Source organism: Tinamus guttatus, unplaced genomic scaffold (assembly GCF_059628265.1).
Source record: "Tinamus guttatus ecotype Peru unplaced genomic scaffold, ASM5962826v1 Tinamus_guttatus_pri_ptg000150l, whole genome shotgun sequence".
NCBI classification, from domain to species: domain Eukaryota; kingdom Metazoa; phylum Chordata; class Aves; order Tinamiformes; family Tinamidae; genus Tinamus; species Tinamus guttatus.
Window position 1 is genome coordinate 6,889,572 of NW_028288684.1, and position 20,443 is coordinate 6,910,014.

A 20,443-nucleotide genomic window follows, 5' to 3' on the forward strand; every position below is an offset into this window, starting at 1 on the left:
TGATGCTCAGGTTAAAAGCAAATAAAACTATAACACAGCCTGTATCAGATCAATAGTGGAACACTATGTTCCACCTTAAACCACGCAGTAAGTTCTAACATTATTATATCACATATTAGTCACTCTATATGTGCGTACCTCAACATTAAATATGCAGACTGGTAATTTAAACACTTAGACCTATATGGTTAAAAAGTTCATAAGAATACCAAAATGATTTAAAATGATTTTGATCTATCTGAATTTTAGGTAGAAAATTTGTAAGACAGAATGTGTTTTTCTGGCTAAAATCTGGCATGCAACCATTTGGCTAGTTCTGTCATGAAATTGGAATAAATGAAAGAGGTGGTAGAGGGTTGAATAAAATTTGCCCATGAAGTGTGAAAACACAGCCGGCAGTTCAAACAAACAAACTGGAGAGTAAAGGACAAAGAACGTGTAGAATCTTACCAAAACCACAACATTTCAAACAAAACACAAGATCCAAGTTTTTCATCCTTAAAAGGTAGCCATGGCACATCCACAGACCTACTGCATCTAAACACTGGGCCAACTGGGACACGAGAGGAGGAGATGTCCAAAAACAGCCTGGAACAAGCTGCTGTAAAGACAGACCTCCTTCTGCAAGGTATCAGCCTGAAGATGTTCCCTAAACCCGAGCCACACCACATTGACTAAACACATCTCACTTCTAGTGGGCAATTCAATCAGTGCCTGCGGAACAGAAGGCACAAACTGCTTTTAGTCTCTAAAACCATTCTGCAAGTGTTAATAGACCAGTTTGGGGGTCTCTCACTCACCTTTCAGACATCTTTTTCACACAAAATTGCTCAAGAATTCCACTGGTTGCTGTTTCGCTTTATCCAAGTAAACTCGGATAAGCTTAACTTAGAAAAGTACTAGAGCAGTTCGCTGTTATGCTTGTAAATGGCAAATTAGGTTATGAGCCAAAAGGAATTTCAGTTTTTGTTCATTTTTTTATCACAATTCTGACAGGACCAGAATCAAAATGGTTAAGATCATGAATTGTTTCTATGCAATTTTGATATAAGCACTTTTTATGGGCAAGTAAGTCCGATTTGCCCAACTAGCCCCTCTATTATAAAAGCTTCTTTTAGTTCTCTGACATTGCAAACATTAAGCCGTAAACAAAGGCCTTCCCCATTTGTCAAAAAACTTTTAAATTTTGGTTCCAATTTCGAGAAGATTCTTCTCAACATTCAAAAATTCTGAAAAAATTTAGAAAACATTCTGTTTTCTAAAATCAGAACTATATGTGAGCTCCAACTCACTTGTCAAAACAAACTAAGAAAAGCAATCTTAAAACAACAAAGTTTTGAAAATTTGTGTTTAAAAAAAATCATGTACTTTATCAAAAAAAATGAAGCTTATGCTGCAAGGAACATACTACGTGAAGTTACAGTTCTTAGAACATCTTCAAAAGTATTTTAATCTGAACCAAAATATTTTTTCTGCACATGCTTCTTTAATTATAAAGAATACAAAACACATCCCAAGCACACCTTATAGCTTCTTCCCACCTAAAGTAAGTGAGGGAATGAAATATCAACTATTAGTTCTTTAATGCTCTTTTCACAGCTCTTCAAGCATTGCAGACAATGTATCTGTACTGACATATTCTGCAAGTATACAAATACATCAAAATTAATAAGCCAGGATTTAAACATCTAATGCTTAAAAAAAAAAAAAAAAAGTTTCTAGTCACCCTTCTACTATGACAAAAGTGTAAGTTTCAGCACTCATTTGAGTCAGTGGTAAACTTGAAAAAAATCTTAGTATTAAAAAAAAAAAAAAAAAAAAAAAAAACCACACACACACACTTTCAAACTGCATTTTTAATGTTCTGCGTAGAAACTTATCAAGCTCTCAAGGAAGAGGTTCAGTAGAAGTATTTTACATTTTGATAGAAATCAAAATATTTGAGGCTGAAATCTGTATCTAATTGGGAAGAATCATCTTCATTCTCTAATGTGCTTCAACTCCTTTCAGCACATTTTTAATGGACAAATTTCCCATAATTAGTCATTAATTCCTCATCTCCTTTATAGTACATTAGAAATCCATTTCAGATTATATCTTTAAAAAAATACATTCAAACATTTTAAGAAATTAAAAGAAATGATACAGAATGAACAATGCAATCCTGTGAGGTAAAAGAGTGAAGAAATGAATGAAGCTCTTAAGATCCAAATAAAAATCAAGAAGCCAGCTGCCATGACCACTATCTACACTAGACAAATTAAAGAGTGTTTTCAGTTTCATATTATTTCTAGAAATTGTTAGAGGCAAATACAAAATTATCTCAAAGTATTTTAATTAATATGTTTTAAACAAACAAACCCAGCTCTGTCAGCTATGCTATATTTTACTGAAAAGCAAACAAATAATAAAAAAAAGCATTTTCAGAAACATATTCTTGCTAAAATTGCCATCATTCCTTTTCCCCTCTTAGCTTGGCAAATTTAAATATCAATCCCCTTCCAGTATATTCTGAAAACTAAACTAGTCCCAGTAAAACAGCAGGGGAACAAACACCTCCATAGGCACTAGCTGAATTAATATCTGCATCCTGCATTCTTAATCAGAATGATCCCATGAACAAATTTCACCCCAAATCACTTTATTTTCAGGTTCTTGATATCCAAGCTGTTTTAAAGGCATGAGAACCTCCCTTTACTCAGTTTTATTGTAAAACTTCCAAACAAAACACATTCAGCCCATTCAAATCCATACCAACTACAACAACAACAAAAAACAAAACATAGTTTTGGACTTCTATATGTGGGTCAATGCAAAGTATATTACATACATATGCACATACAAATTCAGACTCAATTCAGACTTCAATTCAAACATGATGCAGATGAAAATGAAACCATAAAAGGCCCAAGACAAGGAGGAACTATAAGATAGCTCACTGGCACCAACAAGGCTCATCTGTCTAGTGACTACCATGCTATTAAACCTATGTAAGAAGGGAATATAGCTAAAATATAAACAAATCTGTTGTCGGTACCACAGATAGAATTAAAACATCTTAAAAGATAAATGCTCAATGCCCCAGTATCTTTGTGAATCAACCCTCAACATGCCTGAAGCACAGATGTATCCTATAGTACAGGTAAGCAGCCATACACAAAAGCCGGGCAGCCTTTGGAAGGCCATGCCAGGAGCTCACAGTAGTCCTGTGGAAACAGCCTTTTCTCACTTACTTTCAGGTAAGGACCTCACCACACAAGCCACGGCAAAGCCACAATCTTCATTTCTGTGGCTATAATATTCCTTATTTGCATTAGGTCTAGTTACACACGTTCTACCAAAGCCAGCTACCTAAAGGCAACTTTGTTTTTTTTTTTCATAAGAACGTGCTCATGTGCTTACCATGCTAAAAACTGGAAACAAGCCCTTTTGTCTTCTTTTTATGTTCTCTTTCACCTCCAAATTCATGCTGATCTGTTCTGACATCCCAAACTGCATAATCCTGTAATGGTCACAGAGAGCCACCACTAACCTATATCCAAGCCAGCTCTCTGCCAGGCTATTTTAATTATTTGGTATCTTTCTCAGAGTGTCTCCGATTCATCCAAAAACATGCAAGTGTTTAAGGGCCACATGTGCCACCTAGTGAAGCTCACGGTGCCTAAAGGGCAAGAGCCCCCTCTGCGTCTGAGCCGGGTTCCTCGGTCACCGTGACGGCCGAGCAGGCCGCGTTCCGGGAGGGCAGCGCAGGCCGCGAGGCGCTGGAGGCGCCCAAGGGCCTCAGGAACCTCCTCCCCTTCCACCCCGAGTTTGTGCTTCCTCGTCCTCAGGGCTGTGAGGAATCGCCACACTACACACACACCATCACGAGCTCTAGACATTGCACCTGAAAGTCTGCTTCATGAGCTGCACTGCTTTAATGCGTTTTCAGAGGAATAACCACATGCATTAGAACTGGGTAAAATTTGTTGGCCAGAGATTTTCTTTGCTCAGATAAAAGCTTTGTTAGTTAGCAAAATTTCACTAAGTTTGGCAAAAGTAAACTTGTAAAGACCCTATATTCTACATTTCTTTCGTATTTTTTTTTCAGTTTTTAAAAACTGAGTGGTTTTTAAAAAAATCATCTTCTTGATACAAAAAGGTTGGGAAAAAAATTATCGGTAATTTTTTAAAAAGCAAATAACAAAATAAATTTCCTCAATTATTGAGGGTTCTCAAGAGCTGATCTATAAAGCTAGTATTGTATCTATCCTTATGATAAATACACCCATATGAGCCCTATGATCCCAGCATATTTTAAGTATGCTGCTGTAGTAGCCCAAGATGTTTCCGAAAATGGAGTGGGACTTACAATTGAAGAAAAATCAATGCTCTTTAAGTGTACAACCCAGAACAGAATTCAGTCCGCTTTATACAGCTACAGTGTAACTCAGCAAGATTGACAATGTATTTAAAGTAAACAGATCCAGTTAAAATTTCGCAACCATGAAAGATAAATGGTTATATTGTTTTATAAGAAACCTCATGAACTACCTTGTTTCATAAAACAGCTACTTTTTTCACAAAAATCTATAAACCATTAAAAGAGTGCTTAACGCTGCACCATTACACACAGTGTCTTACCACGTGGTAAATCATAGATCTAGAAGAGCAGGCATTCAAATAAACACATGAACACCCATACAAAGAGTTAAAGGCAACATTACTAGCCTTTAGCAATTTTGAAATATTTTCTCATCTTCAAACAAAGGAAAAGAATGCCCTCAAACAGATGTGTTCCCATCACAGTGAAACTGTTCTACTCATTATTGTTTAGCACTCATCAACAGGGTAAATTTAGTTAGTAAAAATCTATATTCACATCTCCAAATCATCCCTAAACAGTCTGTCTTTCAAAAAAGAGAAATAAAAGTCAATGTTATCTGTAGATTGCATACCTAAAGTAGAAAAACCAGTCAATCTGAAATCCTAGTATCAAACTACACGTTTTTAAACAGTTTCATATGTCAAACTGCCCCAACAACTAGAGCTGTTTTTTGTCCTTTTACAATTAGCAGCTTTAGCAGTAACTTAGAAGCATGCAAAAATTTATAGTGATCAGAAGGAAGTTGTTCAGCTAAAATTCACTCTCACCCACACAGAGCTTCACAGGCCCTCATAACTGACCTACAGCCTGTTTTCATGCCTTTCGTTGTTCATCCTTGTCCGACTCCACTATTTCACTGCAATCCCGCTGCATTCTTTTCAAATGAACTTCTTATCTCTTGCAATCCTTTCTGTTCTTTTTTTCTAACAGGTATGCATATATACACTTTTCAAAATCCCATGTTTTCATGGAAGCTGTAAGTATGATAATTATACTGTATAATAAACTACGCACAACAAGATTTTGCAATGGAAGTGCGTAGTTGAAAATCTGGCAAAATAAAAGGGCTTGTGGTTGTGAAAACACATTTTTTTTCCCTTCAAAGGCCACACTTTTTGCAGCAGATTCCAAAGCCACAGCCCACTTCCGCTTCAGGAAACTTCAAGCTTTCTTTTGCCCCAATTCTCACACAAATTTTGCACAGCTACTAAGAAGATAACTGGTCATAGGCAGAAGCTCCAGGTCTCAGGCTTATTTGCTCTCCAGCTTGCAGATTTTTGTGCTTTCTTTTGAAGCAGATCAAAGACAAACCTTCTCATAACACAAAAGGTAAGAGACAACAATGAAGAATGTGAGAACAAGCAGGACTTTTCCTGCCCTTCAGAATCCACTTTAAAATTTGAACACCAATTCCCTAATTTCTCTCTTCTCAGACCAACTAGTTAAGTTCTGCACTTCCATAAGATACAACTGCAGTAAATCTTCAGGCCTGAAAAAAACCCTGTGCTTCGCTAACTCCAGCTACTCCTCTGCAACCTTGCCTGCTCCTTCCTTTTCCTTCACCTTACTCCCCACCAGTGGTTTTGTTGCTATGTTAGCAGTACAAGAGATGAAAAACCTTCAGCCTCAGTGACACTGTGCAATGTAACATCCGTCTGTCTGCATCACATTTCAGTGACGTGCAAACACTCAGTAATGCAAATCTACCACAGGTAGGAGCTTCACTCTGTCCCTTATATTGTGGAAATTAAGTGAATTGAAAGAAAACTTCAGGGTGACAATTTTAGTTATAAAGGATATCACCGATTTACCCATTTCTATCGCTTCTAAAATATCAAAATGAGGAACAAAACCCTTACATAAAGAAGATCTCTGAAAAAACAAAAGTACCACATAAAAATATAATAGTAATAGTAGCAGCATTGTAGTTATAACCATTATTATAATTTCCATCTAAATCCTATCTTAAGAAATATATAGTTTGAATTCCCATTGAGTGGGTTGCTCTCCTTTATCAGAATCACCTCCTGCTTTGGTATGAGATTTGCTCAAGTTTAGCTGCATCTGTCCTCCTTGGAAGTAAAAAGTAAATTCAGAAACAAGACAGTAAAGTCACACACACACACGCACACACGTTCAATGCAGGAGTTGAGAAATGTAAACCATTTCAACATGAAAAAATGAAGAAATTACAATTTCTTACACTTTCTGATTGTGACAGTTACATTTTCAAATTCCCTACTGCAGGTAACTTTTGTAACTGAATGTCAATCATTTCAGCAAAGATCAGCTTTGCCAATAGAAACCTTCCTTACATGAAAATTAACATTAAATGTTCTGTTTCTTTGCTTTTAAAATACAATTATTGTTGCTTCTCCTCCACGTGGTTGAAGAGGATAAATCATATTTCAGAGCCACTCTTCTCAAGGGACACTATGCCTATTTGAATAAATATTTGATCTGACCTCAAACCATATCTGTAGAAACTACTTCTAATATTTTTCAAATTTTAAAATAAAGCAGTGATGAAAAAGTGATCAGCAAAAAAAAAATTTTACCTGTAAATTGTTTTCTGTGACTCTGTTCCACCAAACCATATTGATGGGTACTCCTGTTTTACACCTGTCAGCCAGACAGCCGATAGGGTTCTTTGATTTTCTTGCTTTTGATCCCACCGGAACTATCCTCTCATCCAGCATCCCCAGTCGATACTTCCTGGGCTACAAAAAAAAAGGGAGAGAAACCAGGCCACTCCTAACAACCTTCATCTACACCTACACTAGATATTAGGTACTACACTGTGATATGATCTCTGGATTGGTGGAATAGGAAACAATTTGCAAGTAAAATTTATCTGAGACTGTTTCCTTTCAATCCTGACTATTTGTTTATAATAACAATACTTAAAAATAAAATAAAAAACTTCAGGTACTACTACTTAATTGCAAGCAAAATTTTGCAAAACAAGTCAGCCATTGAAATTGTGTTTATTTTTTATTATTATTATTTTTTAATCCAGTGGAAATGAAAAATAGCTTCAAAAAAAATTCTGTCCACAATTCTTGCTACCTTCAACCACATCATAACACTGAACTCTAACACATCTCTTGATTTCCAAACAGGACATTAACACTGGCTTTTTCTTTTAAAGTTAAAATTTGCCAATAGTCATCTTCCAAGGACTTTGGAGAATTCAGTACAGAAAACTGTAAACATCAAATAGAACTTAGCAGGCAGTTACAGCAGAACTCAGTGAAGGGAAAAAAATACATTTTTGCTCAAGTTCATATCAATATACAGCCAGCTAATGTCTTAAGTGAACAGAGATAAGAATTATCAATGATAAATGCATAGGAAGCTTACTCAAACTTGAGAAAATAAAATATGCTTTAAGTGAAAATGCACAAGACACTGAATCTCAATAGGATTAACATTCCTATTACACTGCTAATGAATGCTACAAAAGAAATCATTTTAAAAACATGATATGAACCTTAAAATCATATATTAAAAACACTAGCTAAAGCTTTCAAACACGTAAAGTACAGAAGTTCCCCATTTTTTTCCGCATGTTTTGAAACCAATGGATATTACCTAGATACTAAATATCACTGAAGTATTACAGCAAGTATCTCTGTTTAGGATATAGCAAAAAAATGTACCAAATTGTAGGATTTTTTGTTTGTTTTTTTAAACTCTGTTTTTGATGTGAAAATGCAACATCTGGATTTAAACCACTTTTTCATTAATTAAAACTTACCTTTATTCCGATACCTACTTCTTCCGGCACTTTAAGTATCTAAATAACAAGTACTACTTATTTGTTGTGCAAATATGCACATATATGCATTTAAAATATGCATTTTTTATGCATGCAACATTATAATATGCATTTTAAAGCTTGTCCTCATGAAGCAGGTAAGAATCTAATATGGGAAGATTCCTCCATTCACACACACATGCAAAGCATAATTAGACGACCCTGAAATGTCTATAAAAACAGAACTGATTTCGCTGAACTATTTTCCTGACAACTTGTACACTGAAAGTTTTGGAAAGGAATAAAACAGATACGAACTATTAGTAGTTCATTTGCCTAAAGCGAAACAAAAAACAAAACACAAAGATCCCAGCACTGACTATGAATTATGGAGGCAATAAATTGCCCACAGAACCAATGGAAATTTGGTAGGAGGTACAATAGGTCCTCCTGCAATTCAAGTGCAAACTGATCACATTAGAGCTAAATATGGGCTGCTTATATTGTCAGTCACTCAACTGCTAGCCAACCTACCACACTGGTAATCAAAAAGGCCTCTAATTTCATAAACTATAGAGCTATAATGTCTGAGACACCTTACACATACAAATAAGTTTAGCTGGACTTTACAGACAAGGCCTGAATGTAGTATTCAATTTTCCTATTCTGGATTGGAAATAATACTTTAATGAAGAGATTTATCGCCATTTCCTTGTCAGCTTCTTGACCTCTCTCAACGTCCTACCAAGACTCAGACTACTGGAGTACAATTCAGTGTAGTCTATTCATTATGAAAGATCCAAGAAGCCTTTTATAAGAGGTGATCTATAAATATTTTGAAAAGGAAAATTAAAACAAAAGAGGAACCAAGCCAATGGAGAGGGAGGCTATTTCCTTCACAGTGAGATTCAGATTCCAGGCAGCAGAATGGAGGTGTATTTTAGGCCTTACTAAAGTACAACAGCCTGGGGATGAGGGAGGAGGGGGAGGGAAACAATGGCCAATTCTGCGCCATAAAGAAATACAGAGCCCATTTGAACTCCTTTACCTGTGGTTCATGGCCTTCCTGGAAGAGAAAAACCAAACCAAAACAAAAAACACCACACACACCCCTCCCCCCGCCTCTCAAGCTAAAATGCTAAAGCATGAGTGGAGGGTGATGAAGTTCTTGCATTTGGCAATGTTTTGTAATGAAAATGATTCCAAGTCTTTTGTTTTTAATAATGAAAGCTTGGACATTAAAAGGCGGGCAATACTATATGAACTACATTAAATAAATCTCCACTAATTTGCACTGAAACCATTCTAAATTATACTCCATATACTCCAAGAGTGAAAAAGACACATGTCTACTACTCAGATGTAGTGTCAGAGGTGCAGGGTATAAGCAGACTAGAAGGCACAGAAAAGGTTCTTTCCAGAGGAGACATCCATACTTGTCAAATGGACTGAGTTGTTTGAACAAGCACATGAACTGTGCTGTGTATCTGTGTTCTACACACCACCATCAAACACCATCAGGGACAGAGCGGTGCATCTTGAAACAAAAGCAGTAAATTAATGTTCACTGATGATTTTTATGACTGAGTATGCCTACTTAAAGAACACTACACAGATATGACAATCTGGATGAACAACCCCTCTTCTTGGCACACTAGCAAGTGTCTTGGATGATTACAAGAAAAGACTAATTGTGTTTTTGCCTTCCTAAAGTCTTTTTATAAGACAAAATCCCTTGTTCAGCCAAACAAGTGAAGGGTCACTTCAACATGCTGCACTTTAGAGAAGACAAATAAAACATTTTAAAACTACATAATCCCTAAGCATTTCTTACACTGGGCTGAAACTGGGTTGCAGCTTGGTTACGAATTCCAAGTGAATCATGAAATATCGGGGGGGGGGGGAAGCAGAAACGACAGTTTTGAATGAGAAATAAGGTGAAACTACAATCATTAAAATGAAAATATATATATATAAAAAAAGAAAGTGATTTCAAAGTATCCAAAGGAAGAGTTTATTTCCTCCAGGGCAGAGAGGCAGCAGTAATTACTCGCTGCAAATGTTTACATGAGGGAGGGAAAAGCTAACTACCTTTAATTGCTAGCAAAGCTTGGCTCCCCTGGGTGAGAAGAGTAAGCACCTTCACCCACAGCTAGTAATTACAACCACCACTCTGCCAAACCAGGCTGCTGCCAGCAATTGATGGTACAAAGCTATCGGCCAGCAAGATTAGAGGGAAGGTATTGAACCAAGAGAAAAGCTCTGGAAGCCTGGGAAACATTACACTTGAGACTTAAGAAAGTCCCTCTTGTTTTTACTGGGGATTTACAGAGTTGCACTGTCACATCAGAACACAGATGAGTAACTTAATTATCCCAGGCACCAACTATTCCTCAAGCCAGCTTCTTAAAGACTTGCTTCCCATTCATTCAATGAGAACTTCAAAAACATGTTTAGCAACTTGTCTATTTTCTTCCTACTCTTCACAGCTGCAACGCTGTTGCATTAGTTTTGTCCTTGGAGTAGCGGAAACTAGGGGCAACTAGCATACGTTGGGCAACACCACACTTTCTTCTCCAATTTAGGGGCCAAGTTTAGCATTCAAACACTTGAGCAAGCTATTATGGCTTAAACTACTGTGCATAATCTGAACTACAGTAAAGCTAGCTACATATGTGCTTTTGGACCACAGCAAATGAAAGTTGTCTTCAGCCTTGGTCTTCTCCATCACAAGATAAATTAAATGGCATTACTTTAAATTACCATAGCTAAACACCAGTAGCATTAAATAGGGCTCATCTACTGCACAGTGAGTTTATTATGTCTGTACATACAAACAAACAAAAACACTAGAATATGGCAGGCAAAAGACTGAGTGTACAATATCTTAGTTTTCTATAACAAAATTAATCACTATATGTGCTTTCAGGTTTCATTTTTGACTTGTAAGACTTCAGCTTTTAAACAGAAGTTAGTGGTAGAAAAAGAGGAAAGAGGTTAAACACTCAGTGTATTAACTCTTGAGAACTAAAAGCCAACTACAAGCCAAGGGCTCACTTGCTAGTGCTCAGATGAATCCGAAAAGTTTGCTGCCCTTAAGTCACAGCATTCCTCCCATCCTCAGAGCAGCTACTATCTCCTTATCTTCACCCAGTAGCCATAACAGATTAGCTGGAATAACACAGTTCTTGAAACAAACAGTATGAACAGCAGTGTGTTCCTAAAGCAGAAGGTCAGGGCAGCATCCATTTTTGGGTACAAATGATTAAGAAGCATCCTTAGCTGGCATATAACGGCTCAAATGGATTTGGTAATCATTTCTAGAAACGGCTACACCCAAACCCTAGCTGTGGTTGCTAGCAGCATTCTAATAGTTTTACAAACCGGTCATATGAAAAGGGAAACTGTCTTGACATTATTTTTCAAACCTTGTGGCTAATGTAGAGCGGTTTAGGCTTTTGCTAACCGAGACACTCTGTCCACTTCCGATTTCATTGCAACCTCTTGTGGCTAGAGAGGCTGCCAACACTCATCTATTTTATGTTGACTTAGGAAGGTTAAAACTAATCTTTTGATTCGAGTACTTAAAGACTTGATTAGTATACAAGTTCAAGATATATCTGTCAATTAATAATCAGTCTTACTTACAGATTACATATACCTTGACAAATGAAATCAAATTAAGTCTCAGAATATAAGCAAAGACAACTTGTACATTAAAGTTACATTTGTAGTTATCTGCTTCAGCTTGTGAGCCACACCTGGCAAAGACCAAGTGATAACCGAAAAATTAAGACATTTAAAGTTTTTAAAAGTCTACAGGTCATAAAATATGCCTAATCTTAGATGGGAAAATAAAATAAAAAAGTAAGCAAAGGTCTTCTTTAATTAGAATTAAGTGTTGCACTTTATGACTATTACTTTAAACAAGCAACAAAAATACGTCGACTCCTCATTAATACCAAAACAGTTCATATATCTAAAAGGAAGTCCTTTAATAATTTGTTTTGCTATGTAACACAGTGCTCACTAATCCATACACAAAACTCTGAAAACAATATTCACTCATATCATACTCAAAAAATGAAAAAGTAGTAATTACTAAAGACAGCAACAGAACATGATCTGTAAACAATTTCACTAAGTAACGGTTCAAGAAAAAACAGTAAAATAGGTTAGATGGTATCACATTCTAGACTGAGAGGTAATTATACGTTATATATTACATGTGAACATCTACTAGGATTCTCTACAAGGGTAATGTGTTTTCCTGTATTCCTGCAACAACTTTCATTTTGCATCACGTGCAAACTGTAATGCTTTATTATGGTGGCAGAGATGTATAATCTCAGCAGGAAATGTTCAGGTTTGAAAGAAGAGTCCAGGTGTATTACAAAGTCTCAGCAACCACAATTAATGACAAGTGACAAAGTGGAGTTTGGTAATGACCATCAAATACTCAGAACATGCTTTATGTTTCTGAGAGCTGAACTCTGGAGATCGTTAAACATAAGATGACCATCTCAGTGCAGCTTACACCAAAGGTAAATGCAGTGAGGCATCTTCAAGGAACACCAGTGAACAATACAAAGATCAGGTATTACACATGATGACATAATGGAGATGGGAAGGGTGAAAAAAAAAATGTAGCCTCCTAAGAGGTAAGAAAATTAGATGGTGCACAGGAGACAACCTAGGAGTAGGACAGGTCTTTGGAATTTGGTTTCTACAGGAACCACAGTCTGCATTACTGTCTTCTTGCAGATCAACAGGGAAACCCTCCTTGTTGTCATTAGAAAAGTTTACATTTATACTGATCAGGCTTACAGGCAATCTTTAGTTTCAAAAAAAATTTCTCCACACATTTATTACTGTTGTCTGGATTACAAAGGTCTGCTGTCGAGCCTCATTTGCTCTAAGTCTCCGCAGAGAGCCAAACAGCAACAGCCTCTTCTAGCTGAATGTTGCAGCAAGTAACATCTCTTGTACTTTCCATTCTAACAGTTTAAACTTAGTCTTGGCTTCTAGCCACCTAAAACCAATGGAAGGCATTCCAAAACCCAAATAAACCATTCTTTCAAGTATATCCGAAGAAAATTGTACAAACAGCATTAAAATTGTGCCAGAAGTTCTTCATGCTACAGCTAAGCAGCTCACTCCTTACAAGTTGTGAATTGTCAGTAGTCTTGCCCTAGCTGCAACTAAAAGGTTTGTTTCCATTTTTGAACCGCTCTCAGGAACTTTTCAAAAAATTCAGTTTCAAGGAGCCTTGAAGGTATGAGTGAAGAAAACAAAACAAAAAAGGGAGGGTAATGCTTTTGCACATCCTGTAAAGCTGACTAGTGAAAAGTAGTGGTACTCTTTAGCCCGGATTGGTGGCAACAGTCTCAGAACAAATTTAAACTAGACTTTCATAGCTTTGTTTTTGTTTTGTTTTCAAATATAAGCTACATTAAGCTGTCATGCCCTTGGCAACACACTCTCATCATTCACGTTGCACATATTTTTATGACCTGTTTATCAGAATCACCAAAAGGAATCCAAGGAGTTTTGCATCCAAATTACATCCAGGTTTATAAAAGAACATTTTTATAGATAATGGCAAAAGTCAATTTAAGGAAAAAAAAAAAATCCAAATTCAAGATGCTACCCTACTTTAAACACACATAAAATGTATTGGAAAAAAAAAATAGCGTGACATTATTCTCAGGAAAGAGGGTTAGTTACTACAAACTCTAGCTTTTGCTCCATGCTTCACAAATCCTACTTGTGCATTGTAGGTTAATACTTACCTGAATATCCCTTATAGGAAATTCACTTTAAGGTTGCTTGTCTTACTGCATGTGGAGTTACAACAACAGACAGTAAATCCAGAGAGGCTTACAGCTGACAGAACCTCCACCAAGGCTCCATCTACAGAAATACTTAGCTCCTTTGATTTCACTTTAAGTATCCTATAAAAATGTCTTTAAATAGTAATCTTAGTTTTCCTGAAATCTAAAAATCGAAATGCAGTGTTTAATAATTTGTAAAAAAGAAAACAATCTGTAGAATGATTTTATAAAGGACTATGATTACATTTTAAGCGCCCCAAAAAAATAAAAATAAAAAAGTAAAAAAAAGTATAATTGGTTACAGCTTTTAAATATTCAATCAATGTTTTTAAAACTTGGAAATATCCATAAATTACTTAAATAGCCCCGTCACAAGACAGTTCAAATACTGTCTGGCTAATTAAAAGAAGGATATTCAGAATTATAATAATCAAGTGTTATCTTTAATACTTTATTGTTATCAAACACATAAATCCATAAGGCTTGCCCTCTGTTAAAGGACTACCAGGATAACACAATCAGCAATATCAGTGACAATAAACTTTAATAAATTTAACTTCTTTGCTTAAAATAGCTACATAATGGATATTTTTCAAGAAACTATGGTTTTATATAATACAAGTATCCAATTCTTAGACAGTTTCAAACAACAAAATAGCTAGAAATATTTAAAACATCATAATTTGTAAAGCAAAGTGATTACTCTTTATCCACTTACCAAGACCGTATTATATCTGTCCTCCAAGTCAGTGATAAACGAAGGAAATGCTGGTTTTGCCAGCTAGTTCAGAACAAACAAAACCTTAGCCCTGGGCTCTTAGCAAGCAAATGGAAAGGTTTTTTTTTTTTTTTTTTTTTCAAATAGCAGATGTTGCAAACACCTATATTTGAGCTAGTCACCAAGGCTCCCTTTAGAGTCAATGAACAGAAACATGCACATCTAGAAAGCTACTCAAAGCAGGTATCAAATGTTGGCCAGATAAATAGACCTTGGAGGGCTTGACTTAAGTCTCACTTATTAGGAGGGTGGGCATCCACACTAACACTTTTAAATATTCTGCACTTAATCATTTAGTGCTTTTGAGTAAATTCCTTAATTTTTTTTTGAAAATGTAGTATTTAAATGTGTTAAGAAATCACATCCATGACTATTTGCAAAGTTGTCTGGTGACCAAAGTCAACAGAAAGTGACAGTAGAGGTGGGATACATTTGAGTATAATGCACTTAATTCAGTCAGGTTTATTTTTTTTCCCTACATTTCTTAATGAGTTGAATGTTTCTTTAAGCTGCTCAGCGCTCTCTACCGACTATAGAGGGAGCCCGGATGTCTAGATTTTAAGACAGCTCAATTCATATTAGATGAAAACCTCACCATTACTGTATTAACAACCTTCTGTAGAATATACATTACAAAATAGCAGTCATAATGAATACTGAATTACTAATACACCATGCAAAACAGAAAACTCTTTCAGTTAATGCCATTTTTTAATGCCTGAAATATTAAGAAAAAGCGAATCATTTTTCCCCTCCACAGATAAATGTTTCTCTTGCTACTATTTTTGCAAGTAGCTGTTTGCTGAGTCTTTATTGTGCATAAAACGGACTGAGTGAGAAAAAGTTCTACATCAGTCTGAAAGTTATCTTAAACATTTGTATTTTTACTCCATTTTATATTTTTGGATTAATTGTGATCTAATTTTTTTGTATCAGAGGCAGTGACCACTGACATAGTTTCGTATGAAAGCACATTCTCTTCTGCAGATGTGTTTGTTACATATGTCTAGATATCTAAACACATATATACACATATACATATATATATGGCATTGGATCTAACTCATTCATACTGTGGACTGAGTCAGAGAAGAAATCATGCTTATTTTCCTTCTTATTACTTTTAGAAAGCAGTTAAACAATGCATTATTTATGCTTACTTACATCAAACTTTCAGAGCATTATCGCTGGCATTAAGGAAAAGGGCAAATTAGAGACGCAATATAATTTGGATAAATAATAATAGGAAGTTAACATTCTACAGCAGCATTTTATTTCAAAGAACATTAGTCTGATGGGCCAACTATGGTAATTATATTTAAGCTCAATCTTTACCTGCACGAATGATACACAAAGCTCACGATTACCAACACACAAATAAAGCTCTATGAAAAGTCACAAACATGCTCACGTAACGTGCTTGCAAGACAAGGCATTATTGACTACGGGCAAGCTTGGGATCATGTGGATAATAAAGGAAATAAGACACTAAACTCATCAGTGAAATCTGTTTACTGTTTGAGAAGAGATTAGTGCCTTTTTAGAAAAGCCACAGTTCACAAAAAAATGGAAAGGATCTCTGGTGTAACCAGACTTTTATTTCAGCATGTGTCTGTAAATACTATGACTTGTTTTGGCACAGACCAGTCAAAAGAAAGATTTCTCAATACAAATCAGAAAGGAAAAGTATATTTATATATAGGCTTCTGTTAAACTAAAAGGCATTTCAGTCAGTATGAATTACTCTGAATCATGCACAGATAGGGCAAATGATTCTTATTGCATTTGAAATCTTGTTGCCACAAAGGCACAAGATAAGCCACTTAGAATTTTATGTATTTATTTTTATTGTACCAGTAGAGTACAACTGTGCCAATTGTGTGTACTGCATCCTAATGTTCAGTTTTGAAGCATTCTTATAAACTTCATTTTGCAAGTGCTTGGACTAATTCCTACTAGCAGCAGCAGGCTGATGTAGTGTAGCAGATATTTAAAGAAGAAATATCTTGTTTATAATCATCAGTGAAATATTAAAATAACCTAGAGAAAACAAGGATGATTCTTCTAATATTACTAGCATTTCAAGCTATTCCAGGTCTTCTTCCTTGTCAACTCACATGCAAACATACTACTTAAGATTTAGTTGTTGCATACCTTCCTCCTTTGAGTCAGGCTGAGGGCAGCAAAGTCATTAAACAAAGATGAATTTGGAGAAGTTAACGGATCTGTTAAAAAAAAAAAAAATAGCATATACATCCAATGATAAACAAACAGAAAAAGAATCTTTTTTTAAAAAAAAACTTTATTTTTTGAATGGAAAAAAATCCGTTTGACAAAATAGATTTAGCAACAAGACTGCTAAAAACTATAACATTAGAATCGATGCAACTGCTCAAATGAAATGGTGCTCATTAACAGAATTTAATAAGTTTTAAATTGCTGTTGATACTGATTAACGTATATCTAACGTTTCAAAGCCTTTACATCCAATTACCTGAAATTAGTGATCTACATAACAGTCTTGCAAGCAATAATAGGAATCTTACATGGCCTACTGTCACTGTTGCACACAAAATTAACCATAACTAAAGGCAGCAAAAGTCTGAGACTTCATTAGTAACTTTTTATTGCTTTTCTTCATCCCTTCACATTTGTTCCAGCATTGAAGCACCCAGAACTGTATAATGACTGTAGATGCAACTTAGATGAGAAAACTCAAACTGAGTAGAGCTAAACCATAAATTACCAGAAGAATGTTACCTATGAATAATGTTTTTTATAAACAGTTCCTTCGAAACCAATCAATACACTTTAAAAGGTTAATTTGATAACTGAAGAGCAGTTCTGGAGGTGGGAGGCAAAGAGGGCAGCGGGAAGGAACTAAGTGTGGAACATCTTTAACCCTTTACAGAGACTTCGAACTTGTTTTCAAAAGCTAGTCTTGTTTCTCAGCTTCATACGCATCACTATAACTATCTGGCCTATTACACAGCCAAATTTTCACTGCATTTAAACCTTTAAAAATCCACTGCCTTTAACAGCTAGTTGTTCAGCATGACAAAAGAAATACAAGTCATGACAGAACTGTACTGTCAGTTACCTAGGAGGTGAAAAAACAACCCACAAATTTTGACCTTAAAGAAAATTAATTTTTTATGAATAGCTACTAACATCCTAAACATAGAATTTTAAGTGGACTTGCTATAGGATTAGGCATGCAAATATAGTGCTAAAAATTCATTTACACAACAATTTTTAGAGCAGAAATATATTCTAAATGCATGTCCTTGTCATAAAGGAGTAGCAATAAGGAGTAAATAAAGGAGTAGCATAAAGGAGTAGCAAGTTAGTTTGCCAGTTAACCTGCAAGGTCTGTTAAAATCTGAAAAATAATTCTGAAAAGAACGTTCAGTAATTTAACATTTCCCCTGGCAGTATATATTTTCCATATTACTGTATATATATTCTCCCAGATATCAATATTGCTGATAAATTGGGATCTAACTTAGGGACATGAACTTAGCAGCATCAAATTCATCAAAATAAATGTTTAATTAGTAGTAGCATTGCAACAGCAGAAAAGTAGCCCTCAACTATAGAGATATTTTGTTTGGTAGAAACGATGCACACATTAACAGGTAAAAAAAAATCTAAGATGTAAAATATCACTGACAGTACAAAGTTGCATCTGAATTAACATTTCTAATTTTTGTGCTCTATTTCAAAAGAAATGTACACTCAGAAATGATTAGCTACTTATACAGCTAGTTCTTATTATTTGCTACTATGATGATGCTTTGGCTTTAAAAGAAATATAAACCTTGAAGTGACAAAACTTCAAAAAAAATGGACAGAGCCTGTGTATATTTCAATCAAGACAATAAAACTGTACATTCATTTCACCCAATAACTTACTTGAACTGCACAATATGAAGAGATAGTATCATGCATCAATATAAACAGTTGCTTAAGATATCAGCGCTTTATAGAAGATATCCCACATCATATTTCCACTGAAGCACCCTGACTTTGGATTACAAAGTAATTGCAAAGTACACTACTGCTTTGAATATCATCTCAAATCAAATCAGACATAAAAATTAACTACCTTTAGTTTTACCAAAGGGAATTTAAGCTTCCAAACATACCTTTAAGCATATCACCATAAGAGTTCTTACCATGGCCTGCATATTGCTTGGCACTGTCATTGAGAAGGCTAGGGGAGCTGCTGCTATTTGTCATTCTCTGCAAAAACAAGAAAGAGAATTGTACATATAAAATACAGCTATAAGGACTAAGTAAGGGCAATAGAGACAATATTTAGATTTCTTTTCAGGAAGAGACATTGAAACCTATGCTCCTCCATTTTATAAATACACTAGCACATACTAGTTTGTAGTTAACAAAAGTGTTCAATAAAATAAATGTTTCCCATGGGAACAATGCAAACAAAAATGACTCTTCACTAAAATGAAACACTATCTTACTGAATTTCTTCTAACTTGGGAGGTTCTACCAAACCTATGGCTCTTTTCCTGTATGTTGTCAGAGTGTTAGATAAGTAATTGGCTTATCTCCTTTAGACATTCCTTCACACTGAAGCAACTCCTCCCTTTATTACACACTATCACCAGAATACAAAATTTTTCCAACTGAAAATCCATCAAACATGATATTTTTTTTTAAATAAAAGAACTGCACCTTCAAAGTCACATGATTCTTGCAAACCAGTAAAACATTTGAAACTCTCCCAAGATGCTCCCCTAGGCCTCACACACTTTGCCTACGTCCCTCTGGGAATAGCAGCTAGCAATAATCTGGACCAAGTGAGGCAATGTTGCTCTAAAAAGATACCTCTGCTTTTAAACTTAAATACAACAGTTTCTCTCCTCACTTCTCTCATTATCTTCTTTAATCAACATTCTGACCAGGGGAAAATGGTGTAAGAAGAAAAGTAATGCTACATTTCTGCCGGTGTATTTAACAGCATCAGGATGAGTTCTCCATCACCGAGTAAGAATGTAAACAAATTGTTAAAATATTTGCTGGCACACTTTCGGCCTCCATCAACCAGGAGCCTCCCAGCCAATTTCAGGCCCTGTTCAGCAGTGAGAAGGTTCCCGAGATGCCTTTGGGAGGACGGCCTGCGTGCGGCCACGCCGCCGCCTCAGCGGGCGAGCGCGCAGCGGCACAAACAGCCCAGTCCACGCCAGCTGGCCCTGAGCAGCTCGGAAAGTTTCCAGGCATGTTTAACTTAGTAGTCTAGACACAGACCACGACGCAAAGCTGGTCACTGGATTTGCTTGTTACACTTTATTTTTCCACTGCCAGGCTGAATGTTGGTGGCAGATGGCAAGGGAAGAAGTCTGTTGTGCAATACTTCAAGGTCATTTCATCCAAGTCTCAACCAGAGAGAGAAAAATTCTGGAGTAAATTTTATAAAGAACCAAGGGAAAAAAAAAAAAAATCAATAGAAGTTGGGGAGTTTTTTCCAGTATGGTAGAACTGTAACCTACAGCAGTTCTAAAATTTCTCATCATCTTGCGTAAACTTTGGTGACTGGTGAAGTCAGCAGTACTGTGAAAACTGCAGAAGCCTCAGATTTCAGTACTAGCATCTAAAAGAATAAATAGATTTTGTAAAGTACTTTATGTGGGGGGACTTTTTTAAAAAACTATGTATGAAATGGCGCTTCAGCCAGTACA

General features: G+C 35.8%; 1 protein-coding gene across 6 annotated transcripts in view; it reads right to left on the reverse strand.

Moving 5' to 3' along the window:
• The window catches only part of PAN3 (poly(A) specific ribonuclease subunit PAN3), a 77,549-nt gene that overhangs the window by 36,720 nt on the left and 20,386 nt on the right, over window positions 1-20,443 (reverse strand). For 4 of the 6 annotated variants that reach the window (XM_088522225.1, XM_088522223.1, XM_088522222.1 and 1 more), the window contains 4 exons: window positions 18,917-18,983; window positions 16,893-16,963; window positions 14,679-14,741; window positions 6,925-7,086 (listed from right to left, as the gene is read on the reverse strand). In XM_088522225.1, coding sequence (XP_088378351.1) covers window positions 6,925-7,086; window positions 14,679-14,741; window positions 16,893-16,963; window positions 18,917-18,983 — 363 coding nt within the window. The remainder of the gene's footprint in view (window positions 1-6,924; window positions 7,087-14,678; window positions 14,742-16,892; window positions 16,964-18,916; window positions 18,984-20,443) is intronic. The other 2 variants (XM_088522226.1, XM_088522224.1) reach the window with 1 other exon arrangement.